The sequence below is a fragment of the Helianthus annuus genome, chromosome 14, assembly GCF_002127325.2.
Source record: "Helianthus annuus cultivar XRQ/B chromosome 14, HanXRQr2.0-SUNRISE, whole genome shotgun sequence".
Lineage (NCBI taxonomy): Eukaryota > Viridiplantae > Streptophyta > Magnoliopsida > Asterales > Asteraceae > Helianthus > Helianthus annuus.
Window position 1 is genome coordinate 119,612,812 of NC_035446.2, and position 14,232 is coordinate 119,627,043.

The window sequence follows — 14,232 nt, forward strand, 5'->3', positions numbered from 1 at the left end:
TGGAACTCACAGGCTATGGAGTGGGGTATTATGTCCCCCTGTGGCGATTTTAGTAGGATCCCTAGCCCTGTGCCTTTGATATTTGAGGATCCGTCAGTGTGTAGTATCCAAGGATCCTTGGTCTCATCCAGCTGCTGGACCTCCAATTCTGCTTCTTTTGTAGATCACTACTGAAATCAGCCACAAAGTCAGCTAGTGCTTGAGATTTAATAGCTGTTCTTGGTTCGTATCTTATATCATGGGCACTAAGCTTTACTGCCCACTTAGCCATTCTCCCTGACATATCTGGTTTCCTGAGGACATTCTTAATTGGAAAATTAGTTCTAACAACAATAGTATGGGTTTCAAAATAATGTCTTAACTTAGTCGATGCCATGATTAATGCAAGGATAAGTTTTTCGAGGTGTGAGTACCTGGATTCGGCATCAAGTAGACTTTTACTTACATAGTAGATAGGATATTGTGTACCTTCGTGATCCTTAACAAGGACAGCACTTACAGCGGTTGAGGATACCGCCAGTATAAGGATAACACATCTCCTTTTTCCGGTTTTGCTAGTGCTGGTGCTGAGGACATATATTCTTTGAGGGCTTGTAGAGCGTTCTCATGTTTCTCAGTCCATTCAAACTTCTTATTCTTCCTTAGGATATCGTAGAATTCTTTACATTTTTCTGAGGATTTCGATATGAACCTGTTCAAAGCTGCTATCCTGCCTGTTAGTCTTTGGACATCCTTGGCATTGGCAGGAGATTTGATATTTATTAATGCTTTGATTTGTTCCGGGCTTGCTTCAATGCCCCTCTGGGTTACCATGTATCCTAAGAACTTTCCTGCTTTAACACCAAAATGGCATTTTGAAGGATTAAGTTTCATGTTGTAACTATCAAGGATATCGAATGCTTCTTCCAAGTCCCTTAGGTGATCCTCAGCTTTCTTCGACTTGACCACCATATCATCTATGTACACCTCCATAGTTTTTCCAATTTGATCTTTGAACATCATATTTACCAGCCTTTGATATGTTGCACCTGCATTTCTTAGTCCAAAAGGCATGGCAATATAACAATATAAACCGGTTGGGGTCATAAAGGCTGTATCCTCTTGGTCAGATGGTTCCATCTGGATTTGTTGGAATCCAGATGATGCATCCATAAAAGTTAACAGTTCATGCCCCGCTGTTGCATCCACCATAGAGTCAATGTGGGGTAATGGGAAAGGATCCTTGGGACATGCCTTATTCAAATCAGTGAAATCGACACATACCCTCCACTTTCCGTTTTTCTTTTGGACAACAACCACATTGGCTAACCATTTTGGATACTTTACCTCTCTGATCATACCTGCTTGAAGTAGTCTCTCTACTTCTTCTTGGATAATGGCATTCCTTTCTGGTGCAAACTTCCTCCTTTTTTGATGGATTGGCTTGATAGACCTGTCAATGCCAAGTTTGTGAGTAATAATATCCTTAGATATACCTGTCATATCTTCATGTTTCCAAGCAAAGGTAGATTTTCTTCTCTTGAGGAAGGATATCATGTCTTCTTTCATCTCGCCAAGGATCCCTGATCCGATATAGATTTTTGATTCAGGATCACTAGGATCCAAGAGGATTTCATCTACATCTTGTTCCCTTGCCTCCAAGACATTCCTTGGAGGATACTGTAATTGCTATTGCTCCCTTGGCTTCGAGGTTGGCTTCATAGATGAGGTATAACAATCCTTAGCCTCCTGCTGGTCACTATCGATCTTGATTATTCCCCATGGGCTAGGGAGCTTCACACATTGATGGTAGGTAGATGGGACTGCTTTCATATCATGTATCCAAGGCCTGCCAAGGATAACGTTGCAACAAGATAAACAGTCAATAACACAAAATTTCTGATAATTATGTAATCCTTCCACGTAGATTGGGAGTTTGATGTCCCCCAGAGTTTTCTTGGTTTCCCCACTGAATCCTACAAGCACGGAGGATCTTGGTGTGATGTCTGATTCTGGGATTCCCATCTTCTTCAAGACATCAAGCTGGATAATGTTCACTGAGCTCCCTCCGTCAATAAGGATCCTGCGGACAAAATGGTTAGAGATAAAGAGAGTGATAACTAAACTATCATGGTGAGGATCCTGAATGTTAATGCGATCGTCCTCATCAAATGTTATCATCTTCCCTTCTGAGACACTTGAGGTTCTAATAGGCCTTTCTCCATTATCCATTTTTGATTCTTTTGCATGTCTTTTGGCCGCTGAAAAGGATGTACCACAAATGTCTGATCCTCCGGATATAAAGTTAATCACTTGTGCGTTTGCTGGAGGTGCCGGAGCTTTTTCAGGGATCCTTTCAGGATCCTGGGTCCTTTGCTTTTTTCTCCCCAACAATTCTTTTAGATGCCCCTTGCTTAGCAGGTATCCAATTTCTTTTCTTAAGGCTATGCAATCTTCAGTTAGATGCCCGAAATCCTCATGGTATGCACACCATTTGGATTTATCCTTAGTCCCGGATGGTTTGTCATTCTTCCTGGGCCATCTAGCTTTTTCACCTAGATTCTGCATTGCAAGGTTTAGTTCATGATTATCAACGGAAAAACAATATTCTGAGATTGGAGGATATTCTTCATCATCCTCTTCTTGGTCAACAGCATGCACATTCTTGTTCTCATTTCTATGGTAGGATTTGAACTTGTTGCTTTTGAAGGAGGATCCTTGCTTATCTTGTTTTGAGGATCCTACTTGTCTTTCCTGGATCCTCTTGTCGTCCTCTAACCGGATAAACCTGAGTGCTCGAGTTCTTACTTCATCTAAATTCCTGCATGGTGTCATAACAAGATCATCATAGAATAATGAATCTTTAAGCAGTCCCATTTTGAAGGCTTCAACAGCCGTAGCCATATCCAAGTTGGGAATGTCCAAGGATTCTTTACTAAATTTAGTTATATAATCCCTTAATGATTCGTTATGATTTTGAGTTATCCTGTACAGATCACTAGTTAATTTTTCAAATTTTCTACTACAAGAGAATTGGTTATTGAATAAATTAACTAAATTGACAAATGAAGTAATAGAGTAAGGGGGAAGACTTAGCAGCCACTTAAGAGCTGATCCAGTAAGAGTGGATCCAAATCCTTTACATAGGCATGCTTCCTTCAATTTTTCTGGGATAGGATTGATCTCCATCCTCTCCCTGTATTGTGCTATATGCTCCTCTGGATCCGTTGTGCCATCATACAGCTTCATGGTAGGGATATGGAACCTTTTGGGTACCTCTGCATCACAAATTGGTGGTGCAAAACGGGATACCTTGTGGCTTCCATCCGCAATCTCTGGGATAGGCTTGACTACCCCTGGAACACTTGAGATCATGTCCTTTAGTTTCTGTAATTCCCTGGCCATAGCATGATTGGTACCTGTATCCTGCATGAATCCAAGGTTAGTAGTAGGATAATTATTTAAAGTGTTACCTCCCATTGGGTTCGAGTTAGGGAATCCATATTGCTGGGATTCTGGAACAACCGAGGGACCAGTGGAAGCAATGGTCTGCATTGGAATGAAGTCCCCTTGATGGACATCTAGACTCCCTGTTTGCAAACTTTTTAGGGATCCTGGCATCTGTAAGGATCCTGGTATCTGGGATGATCCTGGAACGAAGGAGGATCCTTGAACCTGGGATGATCCTGGAACAAAGTAGGATCCTGGAAACTGCTGTGTCTCCGGATAGGCTCCCGAATTCCTGAAGGATCCCATGTACTGAGGATAGGATCCTACGGGCTGAAAATGTGAGCCTGATGTCTGAGTCATTGCTGCCGAGTTGAGATGTGATCCTCTTGACTCCCCTATAATTTGCACGTCCGGGATCCCCGATGGCTGGGAAGTGATCATTGGAGTATCAAAGCTCAAGGATTTGGGCATCAATGGAGAATGATCCTCTGCCGCTTTCTTTTGTCTTTTGAGATCTCCAATTTCCCTGAGGATCCTTTCGTTAGTTTCATCTTGCCGCTGCATACGATCCTTCATCTGCAAAATTAAAGCAAATACATCACTAGTACTGGGAATAGAAGAATTCATAGCAGAAGAAGATAGAGGTTTAGAGGAAGTGGGAGTTGATCTCTTCTCAGTATTTCTCTGAGATCCTGCCGGTGGAGGAGGCAAGGTGATCTGTGATGAAGTGACCGCCGACATCGCTGTGGACGTGTTCTTCAATGATGAAGCCATGTTACTCTCTGAGATGATTTCGAACAAAAGATTTTCTTATGAATGAAGCACCAATTGCCCCACGGTGGGCGCCAAACTGTTTTGGTCAAAAATCACACAAGGATAATGTAACCAAACTTTATGTAAACGGGGTATGATGCTTGGTTAATTATGAAAATAAAGGATCACTTCTGTGATAAAAGATGCAAAGACACAATGATTTATACGAGGAAAAAGCCCTTGATCAATGAATGATCTCCGGCATAAAAAACCTCGGGTGATGGCAACTACCGATCACCAACTTCAATATAACAAAAATATGATTACAACTTCGGATAGTAATGAGCTGAGTACAAGGATCACTGAGTGTCTAAGTGTTTGAGAGTTGTGTCGTATGTCGTGTGTCCTCTTCCGAATGAGGAAGATGGGTATTTATACATGTGTGGGTGATTTATTTTAGGTAAAATGACTAAATATCAGCTCATTACCCCTTTAGAAATAAAGACAATCTAGCCTAAATTGCTGCCCATGAATCAAGCCATGTTTCCATATCCTGTGCAACGTCTATCTCTGATTTAGCTCTTGCCATATTTGTGAAGACGCGTCCCTGGATCATGGTCTTTAGAGTATATCCTGCTAGATGTTCCTGCAAAACAATATTGTATTAAGCGGAAGTGGCCGTTAGTATGAGGATCACCATAATGTCCCATGATCCTGATCCTGAAGTTCTGCTGAGGATCACTGTCTGCCAAAGAAAGAAGGATCACTGGTTAGGATCATGTGTAAGGATCACCTACAGTAAAATCCAGCCCTAACATTGACTCTTTGTCTTGTTGTAATGTTATCCTTGGCAGGCCCTGGATACATGATATGAAGGCAGTCCCATCCACCTACCATCAATGTGTGAAGCTCCCTAGCCCATGGGGAATAATCAAGATCGACAGTGATCAGCAGGAGGCTAAGGATTGTTACACCTCATCAATGAAACCAGCCTCGAAGCCAAGGGAGCAATAGCAATTACAGTATCCTCCAAGGGATGTCTTGGAGGCGAGAGAGCAGGATGTGGACGAAATCCTTTTGGATCCTAATGATCCTGAATCAAAAATCTATATCGGATCAGGGATCCTTAGCAAGATGAAAGAAGACATAGTATCCTTCCTCAAAAGAAGAAAGTCTACCTTTGCATGGAAACATGAGGATATGACAGGTATATCTAAGGATATTATCCCTCATAAACTTGGCATTGACAGGTCAATCAAACCAATCCATCAAAAAAGGAGGAAATTTGCACCAGAAAGAAATGCCATTATCCAGGAAGAAGTAGAAAGATTACTTCGAGCAGGTATGATTAGAGAGGTGAAGTATCCAAAATGGCTGGCCAATGTGGTTGTTGTTCAAAAGAAAAACGGAAAGTGGAGGGTATGTGTCGATTTCACTGATTTGAATAACGCATGTCCCAAGGATCCTTTCCCATTACCCCATATTGACTCCGTGGTGGATGCAACGGCGGGTCATGAACTGCTAACCTTCATGGATGCATCATCTGGATTCCAACAAATTCAGATGGAACCATCTGACCAAGAGGATACAGCTTTTATGACCCCAACCGGTTTATATTGTTATATTGCTATGCCGTTTGGATTAAGGAATGCAGGTGCAACATATCAAAGACTGGTAAACATGATGTTCAAAGATCAGATTGGACAAACTATGGAAGTATACATAGACGATATGGTAGTAAAATCAAAGAAGGCTGAGGATCACCTAAGGGACTTGGAGGAAGCATTTGATATCCTTGATAATTATAACATGAAGCTTAATCCTTCAAAATGTCACTTCGGTGTTAAAGCAGGCAAATTCTTAGGATATATGGTAACTCAGAGGGGCATTGAAGCAAGCCCGGAACAAATCAAAGCATTGGTGAATATCAAATCACCTGCCAACGCTAAGGATGTGCAAAGGCTAACAGGCAGGATAGCAGCTCTAAATAGATTCATATCCAAATCCTCAGAAAGGTGTAAAGAATTCTATGATATCCTAAAAAAGAACAAGAAATTTGAGTGGACTGAAAAGCATGAGAATGCTTTACAAGCCCTCAAAGAATACATGTCCTCAGCTCCAGCATTGATGAAACCAGAAAAAGGAGATGTGTTATCCTTATACCTTGCGGTATCCTCAAAAGCAGTAAGTGCAGTCCTTGTTAAGGATCATGAAGGTACACAATATCCTGTCTATTATGTAAGTAAGAGTTTACTTGATGCTGAATCCAGGTATTCACACCTTGAAAAACTTATCCTTGCACTAATTATGGCATCTACTAAACTAAGACATTATTTTGAAACCCATGTTATTGTTGTTAGAACTAATTTCCCAATTAAGAATGCCCTTAGGAAACCAGAGATGTCCGGAAGAATGGCTAAGTGGGCAGTAAAGCTTAGTGCCCATGATATAAGATATGAGCCCAGAACAGCCATCAAATCCCAAGCATTAGCAGACTTTGTGGCTGATTTCAGTAGTGATTTACAAAAGGAAGCCGAATTGGAAGTCCAGCAGCTAGATGAAACTAAGGATCCTTGGATACTACATACTGACGGATCCTCAAATGTCAAAGGCACGGGGCTTGGTATACTACTAAAATCGCCACAGGGGGACATAATACCCCATTCCATAGCTTGTGAGTTCCAAGCCACTAATAATGAGGCTGAATATGAAGCCTTAATCGCTGGCTTACAAATTGCTAAGCATATGGGGATCAGGTATCTTGAGGTATACGTGGATTCATTGTTAATCACTAATCACTTTAATGGATCCTATGCTGTGAAAGGTGAAAAACTAACCAAATATTTAGAGATAGTCAAAGAATTGGCACTCTCCTTCGTTTCTTTCAGTTTGACACAGGTACCAAGGGAGGAAAATACAGAAGTTGATGCATTGGCCAATCTAGGATCATATTTGAAGATCCCTGAGGATATAAGTATCCCCATCATCCATATCCTGGCTCCTGCTATTGAAAATCAGGTGGCCATGGAAATAGAAGAGGATACTGCAATGATCCCTAGCGAGGATACTCAATCTTATTCAGGATCATGGATCTCACCAATCATGAGATACTTACAACACGGGGAGATTCCTATGGGAGAAAATCCTAGGGCTTTTAGGATTAAGGTATCTCAATTCACAATCTTGAATAATGTGCTATATAAGCGATCTCTTGCAGGACCATATTTAAGATGTATCGAGGATCCTGAAATTCAAGAAGTGTTAAAAGACTTCCATGAAGGAGATTGTGGAAACCACACTGGGGGCAGGGCATTGTTCTCAAGGATCTTAAGGACAGGATACTACTGGCCAACTATGAAAAGGGATGCTGTGGAGTATGCTAAGAAGTGTGATCCTTGTCAAAGACACAGCAATATCCTTCATCAGTCGGCTGAATTTCTACATCCTATACCATCCTCTTGGCCATTTATGAGATGGGGGATGGATATAGTTGGCAAGCTCCCTAAAGCACCTGGTGGAAAAGTATTCATGCTTGCTATGACTGACTACTTCTCCAAATGGATAGAGGCTGAAGCTTTTGCCCAAGTCAGAGAAAAGGAAGTTATATCCTTTATTAAAAGAAACATCATAACTAGATTTGGCATTCCTTCTGAAATTTTATGTGATAATGGTTCCCAATTTATTGGGAGCAGGACTACTAACTTTTGTGACAGCTGGGGGATTAAGATGATAACGTCAACACCAGTCCACCCACAAGCCAATGGTCAAGCAGAATCATCCAACAAGATCATCATCAATAATCTGAAGAAGAAACTTGGATCCAAGAAGGGGAAATGGGCAGAGGAATTGCCTTATGTGCTTTGGGCTGATAGGACAACTCCCAAGAATGCTACTGGTCAAACACCCTTCTCTTTAGTGTTTGGGGCAGAAGCAGTGATCCCAACAGAAATGGTGGTTCCAACTGCTATAACAAGTACTCGTGATCCTGAAGGAAATGCTGCAAACCTAGCTCAAGACTTGGATACTATTGAAGAAGTCAGGGATCTGGCTAGGATAAGGATGGCTAGCTACCAACAAAGAATGGCTGGTGCTTACAACAAAAATGTAAGGATAAGGAAATTCCAAGTTGGGGATATGGTTTTGAGAAAAGCATTCCAAAATACCATCAATCCTGCTGATGGGAAATTGGCACCAAAGTGGGAAGGCCCTTACTTGATTGAAGCCGAAGCAGGAAAGGGGGCATATAGATTGCTAACCATGGAAGGAAATTTGTTACCAAGAGCCTGGAATGCTGTTCACTTAAAGAAATATTTCATGTGAACAGGATCCTCCTGGCACATATGATCCTTACATTAAAAGCATCCTCGAAGGATCTCAGTGATGTCAATGATCCTTACTCTGGTAAAGTCCTAATCCTAAACTATTCCATTTTCTTATTTTTACCTAAGGATAAGGATCATGTATCCTTCATCCTCCTCTCACGAGAATTTGAGTTCTGATAGTTCAGGTATCCTCAGCATGTTATTGATAGTCTTCAAAAGCATCTCAGATCCTTGGGCTTGTCCCCAGTTTTCGCCTGTAGCGCACGATGATCCTGGTATAGTTCACGTGTTTGGGACCAGTACCCGCTTTAGGGGCTGATAACCTCATCGTACTGGCTATACCCAGGATCCTACGTATAATGGTAGACGTACCATACATCCGTTCCTAAGGTTTCTAACGTTTTCACGTTAGCTAAGGTTTTGGCATTTTCATGTCACTAAGTTTGGATAGTCGCCAGTGAGGGCCATACTCCAGTTTACATACGATCCTTGGGCTTGTCCCCAGCTATCCTTCGGGCTTGTCCCCAGTTATCCTTTGGGCTTGTCCCCAGTGATCCTTTGGGCTTGTCCCCAGTTATCCTTTGGGCATGTCCCCAGTTACTAACTTATCTTTTATATTGGCTTAGTCCCAAGTTATATCCCATTTTTTCAGGTTTTCGAAGTTAAACAATTAAGGATCCTTAATCCTTACTATCCATTAAAGTTTTACTTATGGTTATCCTGATTAAAGGTTAGGATCCTAACTTGGATCCTCAGGTATGATCCTTAACTATTTTTAATTTCATTCATTATTCATTTGAATAACCCTTAGACCTTGACAACTGAACCTATGATCCTTAAATTAAACTACTTTGGAAATTTTCGATTATAGGATATTTGATCCAGGATCATATCCTAAATTTCTTGAACATAATTTGCTTAACTTTTCTTACTCAAACGAATATGTACTAAAGCAATTGGAAATTAAAAGGATAACAATACGAGATAAGCCAAAAAGATTAGAGTTATTTTATTAACAAAGGATTTAAAACCCTTCAAAGTTGTCAAAATCGCCAACCCACGTTTCTACCAGCAAAACGTGGCCCGTCCACATGGGTTGGCAAAGGGTGTCCATTGTTTGTGCGGTCATAGCATGCAGGTAAATAAAAGGCGGCAGGATCACAATGGCTTCATCCCCCAAACAGAGGATCCCTCCACCACTTGCGATCCTACCTATTGTCTGAAGGATCCTAGATCCTTAATCCTAAAACTATTGTTCAAAGTTACAGACCATCATTGTTTTAAAACATCACAACCACTAAACAAAAAAAAATTGGGCTCCGGCTATGTCTAGAAGTTTCCTTCATCGCCCAATCCTGCAGCTCAATACTTCGCTGCACCATCACCACCGGCTCCACTTGCCTCCCCAGCATGATCCTTGCCAGCACCTTCAAGCATCGGGATCTCCTCAGCCTCCTCATCATCCTCCAACTCTGCCAGCCTCGCCTTCCAGCCCTCCACGTCCCACGTGCTTTTGTCGAAGGCAGGATCCTGAGCTTCCGCAGCCATCTGCAGTTGGATCTTATACATGGCTATCGCAGCAGAGACCTTGGCGTCCTGGGTGATATCATGCTTCTCATAGTCAAAGTTGATCAGCATTTTGGCAGCTTCATCCTTGGTAGCCCGGAGCTCCTTCTCAAGATCAGCAATCTTGAGATCCTTCAGCACACCCATTTGTTGGAGGTCAGCAATTTGGCGGTCCTGATCCTCGACGTGGCCAACATAAGTCTCTATCTCAGCAAATTTCTGTAAGGAAAACAGGGCATAACGTCAGAAACAAGTGATCCTCAAAACTGTCAGGATAACAAACAGGGGCAGTGATCCTTACCTCGTTGAAGTAGTCCAAAAACTGTTGGCGGAGCAGGGGCAGACCTTGTAAATCCTCTGAGGCCTTTCTCTTCTTTCCTTTACCCCTAATAGGTGCTTTAGGGGCTGAAGCAGTTGGGCTGGCAGCAGGAGTCTTCTTCCTTGCAGATTTAACATTAGCAAGATCATCAATACCGAACTTTGAAGCAGACTTAGAGGATTTTCCAGCGCCTACACAACCAAAATAAGATAAGTATTCTAATTAAACTTGACAATCCTACCTAGAATTACTTTTTAAATAAGGATACTTACTTGACATTGTGACAGAGGCAGAGGATACTTCTTGGGAATCCTGGGTAGCAACCTGGAAAGTTCTTGTCTCCGGATCAAGCTTCTTAAAAGCCAAAAGTCTCTCTTTTGCAGCAGGGGTCAACCTAAGACGAGAAATGGATATAGCTGCACAATAAACAAGAAAATATCAGTGATCCTCATCCTAAGGAACAGGTTTTATGGTGATCCTTCCAGGATCCTCTATCCTACCATGAGTAGCCCACTCTTTGGGCAGATCCTTCCCATCAGGGATGGTGTCTCTCCTAACAAAAAAGAACCGTCGCTTCCAGTTCGTGTCGTTCTTGGTGACTTTGAAGACAGGGTGATCCTCCCCAGCTTTTCGCTTAAACAAATAGCGATGGGATCCGAAAGTGGTAAGATCATACATCTCAGCCAACTCCGCCATACCAAGGTCAATCCCCTCTTGATCAATGATCCTCTCAAGGGTGTATAACACCCTCCAGATCATGGGCATAGCCTGGATATAGCAGATGCCGGTAAGAGAGAAAAAGGATTGAGTGAACTGTGGGAAAGGATACGAATATCCTATCAAGAACGGAGTAACCGGAAAAGCTACCCAAGTATCAGAAATAAAATCACTCAAGGCAGTAGGGCTAAAAGATTTGAAAAGGGTGTTCGCCGGAAAACAATGACGGATTTTGTCGATCTGAGAATCGGTAAAACAACACCTCTCAGTGGGAGAATCCTTGATGATCCCTTGACCCTTCAAGGGGCTGTTCTTCTTAGGATCCTTATGCGGGGAGTTCCGGAGCAACATCTTTACAGAAGAATGGAAAGAAGAAGAAAAACAGAGAAGAAGATGAGAAAGAGAATACCTGGCTGATCTTCCGAATACGGTTATAAAGGGAGTCGCTTTGAATTTAAATGCAAACGATCCTATCCCTATTTCTATTTATAATGATGATTCGTGTAGGGTTGTCACTTCTGTGACGTCAGATCACAATGGATAGTTCTATTGTAACGGCTATATATCCGTTAAGTCAGTTAGAGATAAGACCGGCAAAATATAACTCGTTTATATTAGATAAATACTCCTTATATTTTGGGGGCAATTGTTAGGGCTGGATTTTTATGACTTGTGATCCTTACATGTGATCCTAATCAGTGATCCTTGTTTCTTTGGCAGATAGTGATCCTCAGAAGAGATCCAGGGACAGGATCACGGACCATCCTAGGGATCCTCATACTAACGATTGTTCTCTTTGGATTTAATGTTATCTTGCAGGAATTTCGAGTAGGATCTGCTCTTAGCAACGTAAACAAGGAACCTGTCACGCTACTTTGGCATATGCATAATCAAAGATGGACGTTATGGACCATATGGAAACTCAGCACAATTTAAGGGCGATAATTTAGGCTAAATTTACTTCTATTCTTGAAGGGGTAACGAGCTAATAGTTAGGTTATTTACCTAAAATACGACCACACTCACTTGTATAAGTAGCACTCTTCAACATTCGGAAGACACAACACGTTTCTCACACACTTTGACACACGATACTATAGTGATCCTTGTACTTAGCTCGTTATCATCCGAAGTTGTAAAAATATCGTTTGTTATATTGAAGCTTGGTGATTGGTAGTTGCCATCACCCGAGGTTTTTTATGCCGGAGATCATTCATTGATCAAGGGCTTTTTCCTCGTATAAATCCTTGTGTCACTTGCATATTTTACATTAAAGTGATCCTTTACTTTATTCATCAAACCAAGCATCATTCCCCGTTTACATAGAGTTTGGTTGCATTATCCTTGTGTGATTTTTGACCAAAACACTTCCCATAATATTTCCAAGAGTTCTCAAACAAAACAATTTTCATAAGTAAAATTCATGTAATGAAAGGAATAAAGTCAAAAAACGGTTATATTATTAACATAGCAAAAGATTATGCTTTTGGCTTCGTCTCAAACCGAGACCCATCCACCAAAAGCATGATTAGTTTTCCAACATATTTACTTAACAAATGAAGGCTTCGTCTTGGAACCCAAGATACCTCCACCTCCACTTGTTAAAAGTATTCAAAATAAACTATACTAACTGATAACCAAGGGCTTCATCCTGAAACTCAGGATCCCTCCACCTTTGGTCATCATATTGTCTAAATGCAGGAAAGTAAATTGTTTCAAAGACAAGAAAAGTAAATTGTTCAAGGGATCACAACCATCAACTCTAAAAAAGTGGGCTCCGGCCTAAGCATCAATATCCATCATCGCCCACTCGGATGCCCTCACACAGCGGCATCCTCTCCAACCTTCTCTGGTTTACCAGCATCCTGCCCAGCATCCTCACCAGCATCCGCTCCAGCATCCTTCTTGTCTCCAACCTGATCCACCACCTCAGCTGATTTGGAAGACTCACCGACTTCTACAGGGAGTGGCACAGCTTTCCCTCCAAGCTCCTTCAGTTTGGCCACCCAAGAGTCCACCGGCCAAGCTGGGCACACGAGGCCTGTCTCCTTGGCCTCATAGGCCATCTTAATGCGGGCTTGTAGCAAGGAGACGATGGCGGAGGCCTTAATCCCTTCCCGGAAAGAAACCATGGCCTGCTCGTGATCCATTTCTGCGGTGGCAAGTTTGAGCTCAGCCTCTTGGGTAACTTTCTTCATTAAGCTCTCGTAATGCCGGGACTTTGCTTCAGCGATGGCGCCTTGGTCAGCAACTGTGCTTTCGAGCTGTTTGATCCTGGCTTCGTGGAGTGCAACAGTACCGCAGGCATCGTTGTACAGGTGGAGCAGATGCTGAAGGCCCTACACATCAAATTCAGGTATGGGTCAGAACATATTAATCAGGATATCCTTTCAGGATATATATGCAGGATATGTAGCAGGATACTACCTTGTTGAGGAAGGATGTCATGGGCTCTAAGGAGTCGGAAAAGCTGAGTTCATCATAGGAGAATCCCTCGGAGCCTGGGGCACTGATTTCAGAGCCCTTCCTCTTCTTTGCTGTGGAAGCACGGGTCCTAGGGTTAGCCTTGGGGGCCGGCAGTGGCTTGGAGCTGGTAGCAGCAGGTGTCTCTTTCTTGACCATGACAGGAGTAGGATAACTGTCAAGCTCGTCAAGGTCAAGGAGGATCGGAACTTTGCTGGAGTCCGCACAACAGGGAGTAAAAATTCTTTCCTAAGATATTTCAAATAAGAACATGTATGCAGGATATTGAGCAGGATCCTTACCAGACATGTTAACACTGGAAAGAGGGCTTGGAGTTGGTGGAGACGGGTTAAAACTTCTTTCAGCTTCGGGAAGGAGTCTGATAGCGTCAATCCTTTTCTGAGAATCTGCAAGAGGGGGTGCTAGCTTCCTAAAACCGGCTGCAAATAAAACAGTAAAAAGAAAGTTGATCAGTTCAGGATATGAAACAAGATACAAAACAGGATCATCCTAAAGCCCTAAATCCTACCCTTTCTCAACCACTGCACTGGATATTCCGTTCCACCAGGGATTGAGTCTCTTTTTACAAAGAAAAACTTGGACTTCCATTCCTCCTCATTCCTGGTGGCACGAAGTACCAGTGGGTCGCTGGAGGTAGAGTAG

The 14,232-nt window shown here is 42.3% G+C and overlaps 1 protein-coding gene across 1 annotated transcript; it reads right to left on the reverse strand.

Annotated features, from left to right (window-relative positions):
• Positions 1–12,926: 12,926 nt before the first annotated feature.
• LOC118486541 lies at positions 12,927–13,566 on the reverse strand. Its single transcript, XM_035983055.1, has 2 exons — positions 13,534–13,566; positions 12,927–13,445 (listed from the first exon to the last, which is right to left on the reverse strand). Exons 1-2 carry the CDS (start codon positions 13,552–13,554, stop codon positions 12,927–12,929), a joined length of 540 nt encoding a protein of 179 aa, XP_035838948.1. The 5' UTR covers positions 13,555–13,566.
• Between the last annotated feature and the right edge of the window lie 666 nt (positions 13,567–14,232).

Bases quoted from the DNA above. Each gene is read 5' to 3' on its own strand.
- LOC118486541 (XM_035983055.1), bottom strand. From the start codon at position 13,554: ATGACATCCTTCCTCAACAAG. The intron at 13,446-13,533 runs GTAGTATCCTGC...TTTGATGTGTAG, and splicing joins TGACATCCTTCCTCAACAAG to GGCCTTCAGCATCTGCTCCA.